The sequence below is a fragment of the Crocodylus siamensis genome, chromosome 7 (genome assembly GCF_052110815.1).
Source record: "Crocodylus siamensis isolate JL-2025a chromosome 7, ASM5211081v1, whole genome shotgun sequence".
NCBI lineage: Eukaryota > Metazoa > Chordata > Crocodylia > Crocodylidae > Crocodylus > Crocodylus siamensis.
The window spans coordinates 16,890,799-16,911,997 of NC_143401.1; the positions used below are offsets into that span (position 1 = coordinate 16,890,799).

General features: G+C 47.0%; 1 protein-coding gene across 3 annotated transcripts; it reads right to left on the reverse strand.

Annotated features, from left to right (window-relative positions):
- Nucleotides 1–1,055: 1,055 nt before the first annotated feature.
- LOC149859525 (uncharacterized) lies at nucleotides 1,056–20,410 on the reverse strand. 3 transcript variants are annotated; one of them, XM_090056699.1, is made up of 5 exons: nucleotides 20,010–20,410; nucleotides 19,476–19,617; nucleotides 18,834–18,960; nucleotides 10,574–10,690; nucleotides 1,056–7,995 (listed from the first exon to the last, which is right to left on the reverse strand). In XM_090056699.1, the coding sequence occupies exons 2-5, from the start codon at nucleotides 19,497–19,499 to the stop codon at nucleotides 6,521–6,523; spliced, it is 1,743 nt and encodes a 580-aa protein (XP_089912825.1). In that variant the 5' UTR covers nucleotides 19,500–19,617; nucleotides 20,010–20,410; the 3' UTR covers nucleotides 1,056–6,520. The 3 variants fall into 3 exon arrangements, with proteins under 3 accessions (XP_089912825.1, XP_089912824.1, XP_089912823.1); XM_090056698.1 differs by having other exon boundaries at nucleotides 19,476–19,658; XM_090056697.1 differs by lacking the exon at nucleotides 20,010–20,410 and having other exon boundaries at nucleotides 19,476–20,002.
- Nucleotides 20,411–21,199: the final 789 nt, after the last annotated feature.

The window sequence follows — 21,199 nt, forward strand, 5'->3', positions numbered from 1 at the left end:
TAGCAGAGTAGAGGCTCAGGCTCCTGTCTCAGCTGGCATAAGGCTAGAAGGGTCCTCATGGGGTGCTGAATGCAGCCCCCCACTATTGCAAGCAACACATCCCGTAGCTGAAGCCAGCTCGCCTACCATGAGCCATTGAGATCTCCTGGTTTCTGCCCTTCAGACTCATTTCAAAAAGGTTCAGAGAAATGCACTGGGAACTATCCAGATCCATTACTAGGAGAAAATAACCTCTACCTTTGAGGCTCCCCTCTTTCCAAACACATCTTGCCCATGCTTCCACAGAAAGCTCTGTTCCTGATCAGCATCCCCAAGTGCACTGTGGACAGACTGTCTTCTAACACATAAAGGGCACCTGCCCACATGGCACTTCAGCAGATTAAGCAGCACTGTCAAGGGATAGTGCTACTTAGCTTGCTCTATGCATTAATTATCATCACCAAAGGACAGGGAAAATTAGCCTACTTCCTTGCCCAACACACTGCCCATATGTGGCTACTTTTGGAACTACTCCCTTTTGCAGCCAGCCTGTATCGGGGGATTTAGTTCACTGTCGTATACACTGTTCATAGCCCCAGTAGTGACTAACTTCACAAACAGCAGAGGAAAAAAAGAAAAAAAATGGAAATCCATGGGCTGCAGCAGGGCAAATTGGAAAGGGTTGAGGGATGTTACCTCAGGTCTCTGCTCTTTAGTTTTCTGTCCACCTCCTGAGCTTTTAGCTCCAGCCCTTATTTCCCCTCCAGTCCCCAGGTCTCTGCTGCTCAGAAGTTTAGCGTTCCCAAGTCTCCTCATGGTGTGCCAAGACAGGGCAATTTAGTAATTCAAGGGTCTACCTCCATAATGAACCAGCCCTTAGGGTTGCCAGCAGCATGTCAGAACCATGAACTACAGAGCAAGTCTCTCACTGAATTATTTCTTCTTCCCACTGATGTTGCAAAGAGAAGAAAATCTTGAGTGTCCTTGGTGACAGCAAGTGACCAACAAACTTCTGCTCTCCCTCCCCCAGCAAAAGTCCCAGACTTGAAGGAGGCACATCAGCAGAGGCTTGAAGCTGAGAAATAATTACACACTTTTATTGATTCCCACCCGGCCCTAATTGTCTAATGGGCAAGGAAATGGCTTCTGGAATCTGGGAGCCTCGATTCAAGTCCCGTCTGGAGAGAAATTTTTGATTTGATTAATATGACACCCTGCCCAATAAAGGCTCAGGGCAGGTTCCAATAAGAGACAAAAGTTACAGAAGCAAACAATTTAAAAAGAATGTACAGCAAAACAATCTGCTTCCAAATCCCCCAAATTCAAAATCAGTCCAGGCTGCTCCCATCCTACTCTGCTGCCTCTGATCTAAAAGAACACGCCCTCTACCCAATCCAACTTCACTTTATAACACCCAACCACCTTCTCCATAAAAAGGAGTTGGTGCCCACATGTAGATTACAGGGCCACCCAGGGATGCTTGACTGCTTGCTTTGCTGCTCATAGGAGTAGTGAGACTTGAGGATCTCACAAGGTACCCAGGCTAGGAGGTACGCTGTATGAGGGAGAAAAGGTTTGCCCATTCAAATGGGGCAGAGGGCTGTTTCCATTGTTATTGTTATGCTATAGCCCAGGGGCTTATGCCTATGCCTTCCCTTGTATTCCCTCCTATCCCTGTTCACTCCCACAACCCTGATTCACTCAGGTGAGTCCCCTCCCAAACCAAACACACAAAGAGGATAAGGAATCTGGAGAAACTAGCATGTTAAAAGTACGTGGTGTTGGGGAAAGAGAGACTGGGGCCTGAAACACTTGTGACTGATCTTTGACCTTGGTGTTGAGTCCCTTTATTGCAAATTAATAAATAAACAAATTTTTCCTAGTGATTGCACCACTTCTAGTTGGACTAGGCAGAGTAAATTACATCCTTGCCTCCATGTGGGGCAGCAGTGACACTTGAGGTCCGCTTAGAAAACAGCAAAGGCTGCATTTTAATCCCTACATGGAGCAGTAGTAACATCCAGTGGTTCAGGTACTGCAAAGGGCTGCTTACTCATCCAGGAGCAGCAGTGACAGCCAGTGGCTGGTCCTGGTAAGACACTTAGATTCGATTTTGTTCATTTAGCAAAGATGGAGAGTATATGCATACACACAAAGAAAATTAGGCAATTACTGCAAAAATTAAGTTGTCGGTATCTATAAACTTAATAAAAAGGATACAATATCTAAATATTCTATATTGGTCCCAAATATTCAGGAGGAAACCCTACTCCTAACACTTAACTCCTAACCCCTTTACTGCAACCTCAACATCCACATCCATGCCCACCCACCAATTCCATCCCATCCCCTAACCCCTAATCCCAACACCCTTGGCCCTTTGTCTGGCCTCAGGCTGCCCTTTTATCTCCCCCAATCACTGATCCTTCCCACCCCCTCACCACTCATTCTCTGCACCCAGAATACGTGCAGCAGAGTTCAGTTCAGTTTTTAACTGGGCACAATGGAATCAGATATCCAGGCCCCATCCAGGCACCCAATTCCCACAAGGTTCTTATCACCCAAGCACCTACACATTTCTCCCAGCTCCTCCCAAGCACTGGCACATCTTCTAGTGGGCTCCCTAGCAGGTTCTCATGTGGGATTTGTACAAAGGGAATCCTGATCTCAGGGTCAGTCAGCATGTGTATATCCTGATCTCAGCTGCACAGGGATCATGGGGATGTCAGAACACACTGTACCCTGAGTTGAGTCCAACAACACGCAATTTTTTTTTTTAAAGGGAGAGAGCCCAAGGAGACTGAACTGTGGAGTCCCCCTCTGAAGGCATTCTTACTGAGGCTGGTAAGAACTTCAATAGTAATAGACAACTGAGCTGTGGCACTGAGACCAAAAGCTAACATCTCAGAAGGGGTGCTCTCTGTACCAGCAGCTAGAGATCCCAGAAGCACTTACAAAGCAACAGCAGACAACAACCCAGAGTGGTGAGCAGCAAAAGTGACAACCCCATGCAGCACTTCTCAAAGCAAGCAGCAGAGCAGTGATTTCAAAAGGCTGCATCTTAGCATTGCTCTACAGGTTGGCAGCAGTGGTCCCAAAAGCAGAACTCCCGTGTGATGCAGTGACAGCCATGGTGGCCACAGGGCGGCTAACCTAGTGGTGATCCTATGAATCAGGAGACAAGTCCAGTGGTGCTCCCCAGAGCAGCAGCAGTGTTGGCAAACCTGAGGTTGCGATCCCCAAAGTTGTGGTAGCGGTGACAGCAGCAGGTGACATGACCTCCACACTGATCCAGGCTGTGGAGCAGTGGGGTGGCATGACCACTGAGCGATGGAGCAGCAATTATGCCAAGCAGCAATCCCAGGAGGCAAGAGGTGGCAGGCAGTAATAAAGTCTTCCCTAATGACTTGGGACAAGCTTCTGAATACAAGGCATTCTTTGTCAGGTCTGGGGGGAAAGCTCGACCATGCAGTTGGTCCAACAGAAGATACCACCCACAAAAATCCTTGCCTCTCACATAATTTCTCAACTACTATGGCTACATCATCACTTTAACACTACTGTAACATGGAAGATATAGAAATCTGCTGCTCACATAGAAAATCCAAAACCTAAAGAAAAGAGAAGGCAGAATGCATGCCATTTTCTTAAGCTTGTACACAAAACCTAACATCATTCCAAGGAGACTCAGCTGCAACTTTTACCTAACACTCACAACACCATATATGCAACACAACTGAGGTTCTCCTGCACAGAAAAACTGAGAAACCATCTTATTCACCTAACCTACTCTAAAAGGGATAAACTTAAAACAGGATATGTTAGCAAAGGCCTGGCACAATCATAATGATTGCAAACCTTTTTACTGATTCTTAAGCTACATGCAGGCAGCTACATTTACATTTCAAAGTGGAACCTTTAAGAGGTGAGAGACTGGAATACCTGAGAAGAGACAAAGACGCTGAACATGTGAGTCATGAGAGGTATGTGATACATGGCAGATGTAAAAAGCATGCTATTGTCAAGGCACTAAATGGAGAGGAGGTGGCACAGATCACCTATAAAAACCCAGGTAAAGATGAGGTCTGTGGGATCTCTTCCTCACCTGCCCAGATCTGCAGATTCCCAGAAAGACCTTCCAAATACATGGCTGCAAGGGGACATTCTTCCCTCAGGATTATATAAGATCTATGCAAGGCTTTCTGTTGTCTTTTTGGCTTATGTTACATTTGAAGTTAGGCTGAGCTGTATGTTGTTTCTGTGTCTTATTAGGCTGTATCTTAGCTTAGGGAGATTTTTTTCTGTTGTTTGTTGCATGTTTGAAATTGTAAATCGCTGTGCTCAAACTCTCTTCAGAGAACAAACTATTGCTGTCTAAGCATTTTAGGATTTCTTATGAAGTCTAACATTAAGTCTGGTAACAATACTTACTTATGCTACTTAAGAGAGATCAACCTAGAGACATAAATGATTACTGTACAGCAGACCCAGACCCAAACATACCACCAAAAATACCTGATGACAGCCATCCAGCATAAGAAGAAAAAAGGCGAACTGGCTACCACAAAAGAAGCCCTTATAGGCACCACACCAGCAAAGCAGGGAAGAATCAAAACTGTGTCACCTAGAACACCTACATCATTAACACCCTCATCTCACTTGGAAATACCTGTGCTCTTCAAAGGCCTTGAACTTCTGCCCAAAGGAACAACTTGACAAGATACTAATATTTGGAGAATTAGAAGAATTGTTCTGCAGACTTTGCCTGAAAATACTTCTACAACTAGGACAGAACCACCTCTGAAAACCTTCTTGCCACAACAGATAAAAACAAACAACAACAATAACATCACATTGGACTGGACACTTCCCAGCAGAGAGAATCACATGCTGGACAATTTAATTGACTGTTTCTGGAAGAAAGCTAACAGCAAATTCTGAAGAAAAGCCAGGATAATGATAACCTCTCTCTCTCTCTCTCAGAGAAAGGTTATACAGTTCCTAAGATCCATCACTGAAATAGTAAATCAAACCACTGGACAACAGAGCTGTAACACCAGCTACTATGAAGAACTTCAGGAGGTTCTCCCACCAGTATTTACTCTGGAACTGAAAAGTATTATTAAACCCTTTCTGTACCAGTTTAAGGAAAAACTACTTCCACTTATCCCCTACTCCACGAGCTTTCTATATACTCCTAAAGATCCACGAATAAGATGACTCTGGTAGACCATTATATGATCCAACCGTGATACCCGCACTGAAGAGTAGCCGGGTTCACAGAAACTATCCTAAAACCACTTGTCGCCCAAAGACCATATTTCTGCAAGACAAGACTTCCTCAACAAAACCGAGATTATCAACTACCTTCCTGGCCATATCTGCACCCATGGATGTCAGCACCCTGTACACTAATATCCCACACCATGAAGACACAGAGCTGCCTGCCTGAAAGATCTACAAGAAAACAGACTACAGTTAGATCTGCAACATCATGTCCATTTAATCCTCACCCAGAGCAGCTTCATTTATAACTATCAAACCTGCACTCTAACCAGGTAAACATGATTTTCATCACCTGAATTGAACAGTTGGACTCACTGACTTCCACTATAGGTTCAACAACTAACACCCCTTGATCAAACTTTCACCAGAATATTTTTACACTAATATTAACTTTCTAGATAATCGCAGTTCATATTTCGGATGGCACCCTACAAACCACCATATGCCAAACCTTCCCAGACTACCATACTTATGTCCACAAAACCAGCAATTATCCCAAATACATCAGTGGCAATGGCTCTTATTTATGTTCATGTCCCCCTCCCCCACAAAGTCTGTTGGGAGAACTACATCACCTTGAACCCTTTGGGGCGGGGAGGGGGAAAGAGATGTGTGGGCTGTGCATGCTACTATATGAATGGCTCCATGCTCTTTGCAGTTGGCTCCTGGGATGGTGTTTGCTGGAGAGATTCTCACGCTCTGGCAGAACATAGTTACTGTGGGAAAGTTTTCTCCTTCTCTTACTTCAGCCTCAATGCAGCCTTACCCCCACCTCCCCCTTAATCTATCTTGCAGTGAAATTAAATTGGGTAAGAAAGATCACCCATACTTTAATCCTATGGTGCCCACCTGAGATCCTTCCACAAGAAAGCCTGAATACAGCACGGCATTACACACAGTAACAGACCACTGAGAGGAGGACTACTACACAGTGAAAAGGACCATAGCATTACTATGGACACAACTTGAACAGTAGTGGCCTGATCAGCCAAAGAAAGTGAATAAAGTCTTTCTTGTTCCTCCTCTTCCTCAACCCTGCAGTAGTGGGACTTGAAGGGTCCTTGGATGTTGCAATATGGATAACAGAACTGGGAGAAACCAGAGCTCCTGAAGTGTATCCTTGAGTCCAGTCATCTCCTGTATCCCAGCTTCAGCCCATTAACCCCACTATTGGGTCCTCAATTTCTGAGAGAACATCCCTGTGCCCAGGGCCATGGAAACCCAGTGTTTGGTGAATGGGGAGGTGGGGGACATTTCAGGACATTTCTCCCACCCCCAGTTCAGGGCACAGGCTGTGGGGAAGAGGATGAGGCAAGAGCTGGCAGAAACTGGCCCCTGTCGAAGGGCCAGGGTCTGGTCTGTGGGTTCGCTGGTGCTTGTTGAGAGCTGAGTGATCCCTGAAGCTCATCCCACATTTGGCACAGTGGCATGGCTTCTCTCCTGTGTGGATGCGCTGGTGGACACGGAGATAGGACGGGCTGCCAAAGTTCTTCCCACACTCAGCACAGCTGTATGGCTTCTCCCCAGTGTGAACATACTGGTGGACACGGAGGTGGGATGGGCTGTTGAAGCTCTTCCCACACTCTACACAGTGATATGGCTTCTCCCCTGTGTGTATGCGCCCATGGAGCCGGAGGTGAGATGGATCATGGAAGCTCTTCCCACACTCGGCACACCGGTATGGCTTCTCTCCACTGTGGACATGCAAGTGGGCTCGGAGGAAGGCTGGGCGGGTGAAGCTTTTTCCACACTGGGCACAGCTATATGGCTTCTTCCCTGTGTGTGTGAGCACATGGACACGGAGGAGATCCGGGCGAGCAAAGCTCTTCCCACACTCAGGGCAGTGGTAGGGTTTCTCCCCTGTGTGCGTGCGCAGGTGGACTCGGAGATAGGATGGATCACTGAAACTCCTCCCACACGCAGGGCAGAGGTGCGGTTTCTCCCCCGTGTGGAGGCGCCGGTGGACTCGCAGGTGGGATGGGTGGTTGAAGCTTTTCCCACACTCAGGGCAACAGTAGGGCTTCTCTCCGGTGTGGACATACTGGTGCTGGGCTAGAGCAGAGCTCTGCCGGAAGCTTTTTCCACACTCAGGGCAATGATATGGCTTTTCCCCAGTGTGGACGCGCTGGTGTGTGGTGAGAGCAGAGCTCTGTGTGAAGCTCCTCCCACAGTCGCCACAGCGGTATGGCTTCTCCCCAGTGTGGATACGCTGGTGTACTTGGAGGTGGGATGGGTTGTTGAAGCGCTTCCCACAATTGGTACATTGGTACATCTTTTCCCCAGAGTGCATATGACAGTGCACTTGGAAGCAGGACAGCTGGATGAAGCTCTTCCCACAGTGGAGGCAGAGGTGGGGGCCCTCCCCCGAGTGCATTCTCTGGTGCTTGATGAGACAGGATTTATAACGGAAGCTCTTCCCACACTCTGTGCAGGGGTGGACTGTCTCCCTCTTGTGGGTCTCCCGGTGCGCCCTGAGCTCCTGTTGGTCCCCAAAGCTCTCACCACACTCTCCACATATATACAACACCTCCCCTCTGTGAGTCCTGCTCTCATAGCTCCTGGAGTCTCTCTGTCTCTTGAATCCTTCCCTACATATCAGACTCTTTTGGAACTCAGCTGCTGTCTGTTCCCATGGCATAGGTAGCTGGTTCCTGGTTGAAACCACCTCCAGATTTGCAGGATCTTCCCCAGGAGGCCACTGGTCAGCTCTGTTCACCATCCCAGTATGTGCTGGATGGATAAAAGGAACCCAGAAATTAGTTCTTGTGCCACTGGCAAAAGGGAAGCACTGCTATTCCACCCAGCTCAGATAGGCCCCAGAGCAGGGCCAGATCTTGGCACCTGGGTACACTGTGCGTATAAGAAGCCTAATTCCAACTGGTCTCAAAGCTGGGGATGGAGGTCAGTGTACTGTGCATTCCCTAACAAATTTCAGATTCAGATTCCCAATGGTTCTGTTCCAAATCCAAGTCTCATCTGACCAGGGAGAACTCAGAGGTATAACAGCCAAGGTCTGTGCCCACCAGTTCATTTAGAGGGGGCAGCCCAGAGGTTGCAGCCAGCCTGGCCCCAGCCACCACTGAGCATTCCCTCTCCCAAGGTCACTGTTGTATTATAGACCTACAGCTTTACCAGAGAGACTGTTTGGGCTTCATCCCCAATATTTGTTCTCAAGCTCTCCATCTCTAGCAGTTCTGAGAACAGCACCCGAGGACAAGATTAAAACAGCCTCACTGGCCAATTTCCAGGTCTGGAGTGTGTGTTGGCTAGTATGGGTATATGGGGCTGTCAAGCACTGCGCTCACTGGGCCAGATCACAGCTCTGGCATAAGCAAGGCATAAGGGCTGCTAGAAATAGAAAAAAAAAGAGCTAAAGTTTGCCAGACCTTGTGCCTCAAGGAAAAGTTCTGGGAGAGGACAATTTGCAGCTGATGAACCAGGCCTGAAATGAGCCCTCCAACTTTCTTTTCTTTCGTTCGCTGTCTATTAATCTTTTCTGGAAGGAGCAGAACTCTGCTTCCTACCTGATGGCAGAGAATTTTCTGGTCTGGGGAATGAGCCCACAGGGCTTTCCTCTGGTGACAAGTCCTAGATGTCAGTGGAACCTGTACCAGGACAAAGGCTTTTGGGTTAACCTACACACAGACCCCAGGTCTCAGGGCCAGGGCTGCAGAAAGAGGAAGATACCGGTATACACAATTATAAGTTTATATCTCTCAAAGTAGAGAGGATGTGAATCTCACCCTCACCTGAAAGCTCTATAATACAGCCCAAGGTACTGATTAAAAACTGCCTTTATTCCACTCTCTATTATGAAGGGAATTTCCAGTTCCAACTAAGCAAGAGGAACTAACAACAGTAAATAGGAGAGGTCCAGTCTTGCTATAGCACAGTCCCTGATAGGTCCCAAGATAACTTCTCACCATAAGAACTGCCATAGAGCAATACAGGTCTCATCATGCCCTGCCAGAGAGTTTTATAGAGGTATGACCACTTTGGCCTGAGGTATCAATTCTTACACTACTGAATAAGAATGGAAATTCTAGCCCATAGGACCCCTATCTGCATCTAAATGTAGCACGTTCGGTGCATCAGGGCAGTCACGATGCCCCCTGGTGACCATGCAAACCTTGTCCTGTTCCAGCTCTAGAGTACCCTTCCTTTTGCACTCACCTGCCACACCTTGATGTATTTGTTTGATTGAAAGGGAAGTTACCTAAGGGTCCTAGAGCAAACTGCAGTTCTTCTGGCTGCCAGCAGGTCCTTCCTGGACTCCATTGGTCTCAGTTCTGCCCTTCTTGGGCTGAGTAGGCCTTCCTGACCTGTCTGTGCCCTTCAGGGTACCTGTAGCCTTAAGGGCTGCTCATGGCCTTTGACCTCCTCTACAGCCATGCTCATAGCTCACAGGTGTTACTATACCATCTCTCCCTTGTTGGGACCTCAGCCTTCTTGGCCTCCAGCCTTCTCCTCTAGCTGAGCGTACTAGCCTTAGCCTTCAATCTACATCTTGCTAGGCCAGATTACTTGATCTGGATCAGACTTAGGCATATATGCTGCCTAAGCCCTGTCCCTTCCAGACAGGTGGCACTCCAGCTGAACAGGAGTTTCTCATTAGGGCCTGAAGGCTGGTAGCCATGGCAGCTGATGACTGCTGCTTTAGCAGCCTCCCTGATGTACAAGTGAGGCTCTGGCCTACTGGGCTATTTCCTCAGTTGCCTATTCCCTTACAACCAGCTCCCTGCAATCAGAGTTCTCCTGACTGGCTGTAGGTGCACCCTTTCACTCTCATGGGCAGCTCTCTGCCTTGACAGTGATGTTTCTTTGCTGTCTTCCTTCTTGTGGCTAGGCCCTGCTCAGCTGTCTGGGCTCTATCTGCTGTCATTTATCTCCTTAAAGTAATAGGAACCCCAGGCTCTCTGTTACATTAATATTGAGACATCATGCTAGGGTTTTGTAGTGCTTTCCTGTGGGAAGTCTCCCTTTTCTATGACAGAACTTCTTGCTAAGGTGACTGAGGCTCAAGCTCCAGAAGGTGAAGGCAACAGAAGACATTGCTTAAGGGGTGATTTTATTTTTTGTATCCCAATAGCCCAAAGAGAGGAAGAAGGGGACAGTTACCTGTGTCTGCATCATTAAATTACACAGAATGGTAACATACACCTGCCTGGACAACACAGATCAAGGTAACTGTTTGAGGTCAGTATCTTGGGGCAGCAGTTCAGGGCAAGTCTGCAGTTCCAGCTCCTCCTGTCACTGTGGGTACTAAGATATGTGAGGATGTGGGGTAGAGGGAACTGCCATGACTCACCTGGAGACAGGCCCTTAGAACATATACATTCTCCAGGTTCCTCATCATCATAGACCCAGAGCTCCACCTCCCCTTGCTGAATGCGGCCGATTAAGTCTGGTGTGGGACCTTGATATCCTGTTTGGAAAAAATGCAAAGAGGGCAGTTTTGTTTGGTTACTCTCCAACCAGTACCCATTTGGGATTTAGAGAACAGATACAAAGGACTCAAAACATTTCAAGGGGATCATGAAGGAAAAGGGAATGTGGACATATAGCAACAAGAAGAGGACACTGTAGGCAGAAACCTTGTACTGATAATAGCCCTTTTCACCAAGGTAAACAGAAGTATGTTTCTATGAAAAATAAAGCATCAGCCACTAAGAAGTATGTAAATGGTATACAACTCCAGTTGGAAGCATGGAAGTTAGGTAGACGTGCAGTGATTTGTGAGGTAGAAGGGAGTAATTATTCGCCTCTATTCAGCACTGGTGAGGCCACATCTGGGAGTACTGTGTTCAGTAGTGGGGGGCCCAAAACAAAAAAGATGTGGACAAATTAGAGAGACTCCAGCAGAGGGTGACAAAAACGGTGAGTGGACTGGGGGTCATTACTTATGGGGAAAGACTGGAGGAGCTGGGCTTATTTAGTCTAAAGAGGAGACTGAGAGGAGACTTAATAGCAGTCTTCAACAACCTAAGGGGTGTTCAAAAGAGGATGGAACTAGGCTATTTTCAGTGGTGGCAGATGACAGAACAACGAGCAACAGTCTCAAGTTAAAGCAAGGGAAGTTTAGGTTGGATGTTAGGAAGAATTTTCTCACTAGGAGGGTAGTAAAACATTGGAACAATTTACCCAGAGAGGTGGTGAAATCTCCATCCTTGCAGGTTTAAAACCTGGCTAGACAAACCCCACTTTGGCTGGGACAATCTAGTTGGGGCTGGTCCTGTTTTGAGCAGGGGGGATGGGACTAGATGTGACCTTCTAAGGTCCCTTCCAACCCTAACTTCCTATGCTTTTATGTAGTATAAAAACTTTCTTACCCTTCTTTTTACATTCAAGATACAAAATTGAAAAGAAAGAGCAGAAACACTAATGGATAGATACAACTTATGTTATTAGGGTAATTCCAGGCAGAGAACTTGAACTGTACGTATTCTTGATGAATTTTTGCACTGACAAGTTTTGGAAATAAAGAAAGTCAATGAAAATTGGATAACAATGGAGCTTTGTATGGGGGAAGGGAGTAATTCACAATTGTAGGTACACAAAAAGGAGGATTTTATAATACTGTAAAGAAACTATATACAGACCCCCCACAAACAGCCTGAGGAACCAAGATTGTTCCAAGGATCTACCTCAGAAAAAATGACACTCTTCTCTCACGTTTAACATGCCCCCAAAAAACAAACAAACACACACACAATTTTATGATGGCAGAATGAAAAAAAAAATTGAATATAACAGTAATATAACAAATTATAAAATACAAAAATCCACGTGAGCTTTGCACACACCTCACTTCCCTTTATTCCAGATTGTGTCATGTCTCTACAACAGAACAAAAAACAATTCCAGGGAATTACAGACCTATCAGTCTGATGTCCATCCCTGGAAAGATCTTGGAGAAAACGATCAAGGGATCCATCTGCAACAGGTTAACAGAAGGCAACCAACTGAATGCCAGCCAACATGGTTTTATTACTAGAAGGTCTTGCCTGACGAATCTCATCTCCTTCTATGACCAGGTGACGCATTGCCTGGACAAGGGAGAGGAGGTTGATGCCATTTATCTGGACTATAAGAAGGCCTTTGACTTGGTCTCCTATGTTGTCCTCACAACCAAGCTAGGGAACTATGCCCACAACTATCTCACTGTCCGCTGGCTGGGGAACTGGCTCTGGGGTTGGATCAAAAGGGTACTAGTTGATGGGAACAAATCAACATGGTGCGAGGTTACCAGTGGAGTCCCCTAGGGTTCAATGCTCAGGCCAGTACTCTTCAATACCTTCATTAATGACCTTGACTCGGGCGTCAGATGCAAACTGACAAAGTTCGTGGATGACACTAAACTATGGGGAAAGAGTCACACTGGAGGACAGGCTGGAGATAGAGGCTGACCTGGACACGCTTGCAAAGTGGGCAGACCAAAATCTGATAGCATTCTATGTAGAGAATTGCAGGGTACTTCACCTTGGGAGAAAAAAATAGCATCATATTTATAGGCTTGATGGTGCTACACTCGCTAGCACTGCAACCGAAAGGGACCTGCAGCTCTTGGTTGACCACAAGATGAACATGAACCCCCAGTGTGATGCCATGGCAGAGCAAACCAAACTCTGGTATACATCTACCAATGCATCTCGAGCAAAACCAGGGATGTCATCCTCCCACTTTACTTGGCCTTAGTGAGGCTGCAGCCGGAGTAGTGTCCAGTTTTGGGCCCTCCACTTCAGAAGGGATGTGGATAAGCTCCAGAAAGCCCAGAGGAGAGCCACCTGTCTGATCAAAGGCCAAGAGAGCAAGCCTTATGAGGAGAGGCTGAGGGACATAGGACTCTTCAGCCTGGCAAAGAGAAGGCTCAGGGGGGACTTGGTGGCTGCCTATAAGTATGTAAGAGGCGTACATCAGGATCTGGGAAAACCGTTGTTCACCAGGGGTCCCCAAGGGATAAGTAGGTCCAACTGCCACAAACTTCTAGAAGGCCGACTCAGACTCAATTTAAAAAAGAACTTTTTTATAGTCCAAGTGTCCAAGGTCTGGAACAGATTCCCCGCAGAGGTGGTGTAATCACCTACTCTGGACTCACTGAAAAGGCATTTGGATGTTTATCTTGCTGGGATCATCTAATCCCTGTAGACTTCCTGCCACTGGCAGGGGGGCTGGACTCCATGATCTCATGAGGCCCCTTCTAGCCCCTAATGTCTATGAAATGTCAGTGAAATATTAGAAGCTGATAAAGTTAAAAAAGAAAAAAAAAGAACACCAAATATAACAAGAGATAAGAAGATTAAAACAAGGAAGATGAAAAATATTCTGGTACTTATCTTTACTCTTTGTTGCTGCTGCCTCCCAAGTACCTCAGTCATCTGTATTACCATACATCATGGCACAATCCTAACTATCATCCAGACAGCTAAAAATGAAGCATTGTTAACTATCAAGTCTGCTGGGGTTAGATTCCACATAGCCTTGATCCACTTAGATAGTTGCCCTATTTCCAGCCACTTGAGCTTTCCAGCTGGCACCAAAATGTGGTCATTACTCACCATCAATTTTGTATATAGCTGTTTTCATGTTTTGGTTTGAAAGGATGATTAATGCTAACATTAAAGGGCTGAATTATGGATATTATGGTTCCTAATATTGTTATCTGGTCAATGTTTCCATCTTTTAGCTGTTTCTTCACTTCCTCTGTTTAGGGAACGCTGTACTATCCTATACAAGCATGATTTTAATTTCAAAAGAACACCACGTTGGTATTCCTATACATACTTAATCTAGCCCATCACTAGTATGTTGAGAGGGCACAAGGAAAAGGGTGGATGGACAATTATCTCTTGTGGCAACTTCTCCTTAAGGAGCATCTTCTTTTAAAAAAAAAAAAGACAAAGGCTTGCAACTTAGTTCCATTAGAAAATCTTAACAGTGCAGTGCAACTTTTTATATCTGGCTGTTCTTACATGAACAGATTTTGTTCCACTCATCTATTGTGGTATCAGATGGTATTTCAAAATGCACTGGTGTCTCATCTGCATTCCCTATTTGTGATGGTAACTATGAATTCTGCTTTTGCACACTGATAACATATCATTGCTATCAACTCCTCATATACTTCAGGTAAATGCTGGGGAAATTACTGTGCATGCTCTTATTGAAAGTCCATTTCTACTATAAAGTTCTCTGCATCCAACCTCTGCTTGCCTTGAACTGAAGACCTAATTCAAGTTCCCTGCAGATTTCACTTGCTTTTTAACTAGCACGTTCCTGTGGACATGGCAATTCAGATATGCAATCTCACTCACACATATGCCGCAAAATAGTTAAGTTCTGGATGTTTTCTTATCATCACTGCTTAAAATGTAGTTTCTCTTTCTTCTTCTTTCCGTCTATGCGTTTTGTTGATGCCATACTTTCTTCCAGCAGCATAGTTTCCAGCTTTTTTCTGCTTCTCTCGGAACTTTAAGTTTCTCAACAACAATGAAAGAACACCACCTTTTCCTCCTCATTTTTGCACATGCTTGCAGATTTAACAGGGCAGCTGCACTCCTGAACACCCCTACTGTAGCCAGCAGTAAAACACTGGTAGTGGCAAAAAGGACGGGAGAGCCTATCATTGCTTCATTATCCCCTAGTTCAGGGGTGGGCAATTATTTCAGTTGGAAGGCCACTTAACAAGTTTTGGTGTGATGTTGACAGCCACAAGGATAGCCCTGCCACCCGGTCGGCACTGGAAGTCCCTCCCCTTGCCCCTGGAAGTACTCCTTTTGGGGAAGGGGGATTTGTCATCTTGGAACCAGAACCCCCCAACCCCACACACAAATTATATACTAAAAAAAAAATAAAAATCAAACATCTACAATAAGATATTTTAAATTTTACTTTAAAAATATTTTTGTCCTTATTTGTGCATGTTTGCATCGTGTATATAGAGGTGATTGCATAATAGCTCAAAATGAAGTCTTATTCTTGTATAGTGTGGGGGGGCTGTGGGTATGTGTGTGTGTGTGGGGGCGGGTGTGTGTGGGCCTCTCCCTGTAGCATACTCCCCCTGCGTTGCGCACTGCCCCTGCTGCCAGCAGCAGCAGCAGGTGGCACGTGGTCCTGGTAAGCCCCAGGACTAAGTGTGACCGGGTCTCTGACTCCATTGCACAAGGCTCACATACGCGAGACGCACGCTGCCAGGGGAGTCCTGTGCAATGAAACCAGTGGTGGAGGTTATGGGGCTTGGCCAGGGTGGTAGGGAGAGGGGCACAGCTGGCTTGTCTCTATAGCGCAGAGCTCCCTGCAGTTCCTCTGTGCTCCTGTTGCCCCACCCTGGTCCCTGCTGGCTCCGGCCCCTACCCCAGGGCACTGGTACAGGCCCCATGCTCCTGCCCAGCTGCCACTTTGCCCTCACCTGCCCAGCACAGCCGCCACCACCACTCCCCCCTCTTCACTGCAGGTAAGGGTGGGAGCGCAGCAAGCGCTGCCCCCATGGGAGTGAACAGGGCTCAGCCCCATGCGAGCACAGCAGGAACAGCTCAGGGACAGACTGGATATAGTGAACTGATATGCACCACCGGCAGGCTGGAAAAAAAAAAGAAATCACCTGGTGGGGTGTGTTTTGCCCACCCCTGCCCTAGATACTGCTACTTACATAGCAGCAGGCTCTGCTTGACAGAAGCAGTGGCTCTTTAAACTCAAAGTGCAGGGGTAGGAGTAGGCAAGAATCAGAGATGAAGTGACCTCCTCTGGTGCCCTAGACAGAGCAGGAGGGAGGAAATAAAGCACCATGTGATAGCTATTGAGGGCAGAATCTTATTTACTTCAGCTGGTAAGCCAAGGCCAGCCAGTCTGCTCTCTAACTTCAGTTGGGGACAGACTCCCTTGAAGAAGCCATGGGCTGCAGGTTCCCCAGGAGCACCCAGGGCTAGTAGTCTGCTAAACAAACTCTGCCTTGGCAGGCAGCTGAATGACATTATATATTTTTTTCTTGAATATAACCCACATCTTTCTCCCCAAAAAGGTGCTGAAAATCTGAGTGCATTGCATATTCTATGTGAGGAAATACAGTAATTTAAACAGATGATTATATGAAGGCTTTAATAAAGTTCTTAATTTGTAATCTACAATAGGAAACTCCTTCAAACTCTTGCTATTGCTGTCATACACAATAAGAATTTTTTTAAACTGTTTTCTTTGTTTGTTCAAGATTGAATGGAATCAGACACAGTAAAGAAAGAAAATAAATGTTTGCAAATAAGGAGAATGGTTAAAAGCCTGGAAAGGTAAGAAACAACATGGATATTAACCTTTCATTAGCCAGTTGATAATATAAAGTGGTCTTAATGCCAATCTGAAAGCAGGCCTTCTATGTACTATTCTATTATTTTGCAGTTAGGCTATGTACAACCAGGTTAGACTAAACTAAACATCTTTCCCTGTCCTTGTACCCAGTCTTGATTTTTCCTAGCTCCACAGATTTCTCACCTATGAAATTTCCAAGACTGTTTCTAGTTCTGTTTCCCTTAGCCTCCTTGCTTAACATGACTTAGCCTAGTCTACTTCTATTAAGCAGCATAATGCTTCCTCAGTTCTACAATTTGCAGTCTTTTCACCCAATGGGAGAATCATCACAACAATGCACATGAAAACACAGGTTAGTTAATAATGCAGTATGTAGGATACAATTCACTGGAGTTATGGGTATGGAAAAAAGATTAGCAAGACATTTCAAAGCATGGAATTGGCCAGTACAGAACCACTGACAAAAGAGAGAAGGCCATTCAATAAAGACAGATTTCACAAGGACTAAAAGGGGAAATATAATGGAAGGGTTGATATCCTGTTAGAGCAAAGTACTCTAACACAGTGTCCTACTTGCTAAGTTTTTCCCCGCAGAAAAGAAAAGGAATGTCAAGAGAAAAGATGAAACGATGAAAGTTACTTCATAACCAAAAGCCTGGCTTCTTCTCAAAGTCAAACTACAGTCTCCTTGTAATAAAGAGCTGGATGCAGATACACTGTGGGATATAGGGAAAGCGGCTTTCCTTTAACTATGGACCTACCAAAATCAAGGAGGCAGGCAGCCAATTTTGTGGGCTGATCATGGGGCCAGCTTCTATTTTCAGGACTTATCACAGTGAGGCCCCCCCGTCACTGCTGATTAGCCGAGGGGGCTGTCTGTCATGCGGCCCCACCCCTCACTGCTGATTGGCTCCCACCCCACCAGGGAGCCAGCACTACTTTTATTTTGTGAATTCCACAGACAATGCTCACTTTCGTGGACAATGCCCAATGTTGCGGTTTCCATGAAATCACAAGTTTCATGGTTTCCATGAAATCACAATCACAATCTTAATATGCACCAAAAATGGATTTGGACCAAGTAATTTCACCACTCTTGTCTTCTGCATAAAAGGGGCCGTCATATGAAAAGCAGCATTAAGTGACATACATAAAAAAACAAATAGTAGATAGGATGAGAAACTACCGATATGCTGACTAAAATCCACTAGGTGCAAACAAAGGGCTTGGATAATATCCTGATACTAAAGCTGGATTAACATCTTCCTTGAAAGAAATTTTCCACACCTGAATGAATTTTGATTTTCTTGAAAGGAGAATATCCCAGAAGAATTTTGTATCCACTGACACTGAAAAATGAAGTTGAAGTTCCAGTTGGCGGTGCAGAGGAAATCAGGAAAGATGAAAGCAAGATGAAAAATAGAAAAAAAATGGCCAGGTCATATGCCCAATGCGAAGAAGTTCCCAAAGCATAAGGAAATGTAGAGTTCTCCAAATTAAATGCAGTGATCCTTTAAGAAGAGATTCCAGACAACAGGAGCATTTATACACATACATTTTTATGCTGCGAGATTAATTGAGTCTACACTGCAAGTGAGCTGATGTGCACTGCGTTGTGTTGTGTGCAGTTGTGTAAGCGGTGAAAATGCGTGCCAGCATGCAGAAAATGGCAGCAGTGCACTTTTGAACTAAAACAGCTTTGATGCGTTTTAGTTCAAAAAGTGTGCCACGGCCATTTTTCCAGCACTGACACACATTTCACCATTTATACAAATGCATGCATGGCAGTGTTTTAAAACTGCCTGGTGCTGCAGCACAAGCATGTGTACAAACGTCCCTGGTTACTAACTTTTAGTGTTAACAAGAATATTGATGTTGAATTTAGTAACCACCAATATGGCATTGAAGGAAGCACAGTGTTACTTAGCCACACCATAATAAAATTTATAGAACAGCAGAGTGAACTTGAGGGCGTTAGTTTTAAAGTAAATACAGTGAAGACACAATTCGTGATCTGTGGCAAAAGGAGATGTTACAAAGGCACGTGGGCAGAACCTTACAGCAATTCCTTGTTAGATGCACTTGGGCTCCATCTTGCATTGAAAATATGAAATGGAACACAGGGCTGATCCGTGACAAAACAGTGGGAAGAAAGCAGATTTATACCACCAGCCCAACTTTCAAAAGAAGTATGGAGAGGAACAAGGGGAGGAAGAGGAAGGGGACATTTTTGAGCTCGCAGCTCTGCTGAGAAGCAAGAAACAGGACTTTACCCAAGGAAACAAGAGCTTGGTAATTCCTCAGCATCTGGTCTCGGTAAAGCATCTTGTCTCCATCTTGCAGTTGCTCCCATTCCTTACGGGTGAAGTATACTGCCACATCCTCAAAGGCCTCCCAGAGCTGTAATGACAAGCATTACCCACTTAGCCCCTTCTGCTCTATTCTCTTCCACCCCCCACAACTCGCTTGAAGGCTTACTTTGTATTAGACAGATGTACCAGTGTGGCTACCCTGGACAGAGGTGGGAAGTTGTGTATCCCTCAGATAACACAGCTGTTCCAGCAAAGTGTGGGGGGTGGGCTCTGCTGACAAAGGAGTGCATTTGTCCACTTCATCCCAGGGAGGTGGTGCAGCTACTCTCTCTGTTGTCACAGATTGCCTCTACACTGGGGGCATTCCCATTGCCATTGCACCAAGAGAAAGTGTGATGAAAGTGGACAACCCCCTGCCTGGATGAGCAACCCCCAAAAATTATTTTTCCCTACAAAACACCTCCTTAGGAAACCCAGGGGCCTTGCAGAGCAGTGTCCCCTTTGTTTCCCACATGGCTCGAGGGCCAGGAGCTCTGAAGGGCCTATACCGTTCTGGGGTTTGCTGTCCCTGCCGGACATGCGGGATCTCCGCTGAGGTCCTACCTGAGCCGGGACTGCTGTCGCCATCCCCACTGTGTCCCACAGAGGAGCAGGAAGGCGAGGCGAGGCGAGGCGAGGTGGGGGAAGGAAGAACACGGGTTTCTGTGGAGCAGTGCAGCTGGACACGGGGCACGGGCAAGTCAACCTGGAAAGGGGAGAGAGAGGGGAGTGCAACCGTGCACCTCCCTGCACAGGAACAACAGTGTCACGGCTCCTGCCATCACAGTCGCAGCTCCAGGGGGTGGGACGCCAGGGAGATCCGTTATGCCAGTCCGATACTGAGGCCCGGGACTGGGAGTCGTTTCACTGCCTGGGGGTCATTCACACAGCAACGTTTCCTCCAGCAACCCATCACGCTCCTAGCAAGCCGTCTGCCCGGGCACCGCCCCACAAGCCCCGGCCTGTCCCGGCCCGGCCGCAGCAGCCCCCGCCGGCGGCGGCGCTCGGGGAGGGCCCGGGAAGCTCCCAGGGCTCGCCACATGCGAGCGCCTCCAGTCACGGCCCCCGGCGGAGCGACCCCCGCCCGCGGCCCCTCACCTGAGAGCGCGGCCCAGCCCCGCCGCGTCCTCCCCGGACCCCGCCGCGTCCTCTCTGGTGGCCCTGGAGGACCGCGACTCTATGGTTGCTCGGCGAGGCTCTTCAAGGACGGCTAGAAAAAACACATGGACGCCAAGTGCGGGGAGCCCGCGGCCCGGCACCGCCCCGCCCCCGCCCAGTGCAGGGGTCTCTTGGGGGCAAGGGGAGACAACGCGGGCACCAGCCTGTGGCAGAGGGGTCGGGGCGAACACACGTGCCCGAGTTGCAGAAGAGCCCCTGCATCCCGGAGCGGCCTGGTCAGCAGTCTTTGGGTGCGTCTAAACGAGACGCGGACGTGACGGCGACGCTACTGCGCGGCGGTAACAGCGCTGCAGGAGCAGCCGAACATAACCGTGCGGCGACGGGACTGCGCAGTAACGCAAATACTAAAGGACGGCGCAGTACCAACGGTGCACTTGGCACCTTGTGTAGATGCAGCCACACGTAAGGCAGTCGTGGGAGAGGAATCATCCTCAGCTGCAAGGGATGATGCCTGGATGCATCAAGGGGTGATATATGGGGGCCGATGATGATTCCTACTAGCCCAGGATCTGGTCCTGAAGGAGTCAGTTGTGGTTCAGTGGTTTGTCTACACCTGGGTTTGATTCCCAGACACTTCTACAACTATTGCCATGGAAGCACCAAACGTCTGGACTCAGTCTGGTCTTTGGATTCTGTTTCAGTGGCCTAAAGGGAGGGTGGCAGGGCTGGGCAGCCTGCACTCCTCCAAAAATTTCTGTCCAACTATATGCATTCAAGGCCTGGGTGGCCCTCATGCATACACCATGATCCAGGAGGATCAAAAGTTGCCACCATCTGGTCCAGAGACTGCCCCAGTACTATGGGCTGGAGGGGCCCTGCGGGTCTTGGTTGCACAGACCCCTCCCCCTGCCTTCTTCCTTCCATGTGGGCACTTCCTGGAGCTGTCTTATCCCAGCCCACTTCAGCCCATCTCTCACAGCCTTGTACGTAGGACATTACAGATAGCATGTCTATTGCCAATCAAGATCTTACCAATAACAGGTATACACGTTACCAGGAGAGGTATAATTAGCAATATCTACATTGGTGGTAGATATATGATTTGTAATGCAGACTTATACACATGATAAAACGGTGACAACTACGTATACATCGTGTATTATATAAAA

Bases quoted from the DNA above. Each gene is read 5' to 3' on its own strand.
- LOC149859525 (XM_090056699.1), bottom strand. From the start codon at position 19,499: ATGGCGACAGCAGTCCCGGCTCAG. The intron at 10,691-18,833 runs GTAAAGTCCTGT...TTTTCCAAACAG, and splicing joins CCAAGCTCTTGTTTCCTTGG to GATATCAAGGTCCCACACCA. The intron at 7,996-10,573 runs GTGAGTCATGGC...TTATCCATCCAG, and splicing joins TTCTAAGGGCCTGTCTCCAG to CACATACTGGGATGGTGAAC.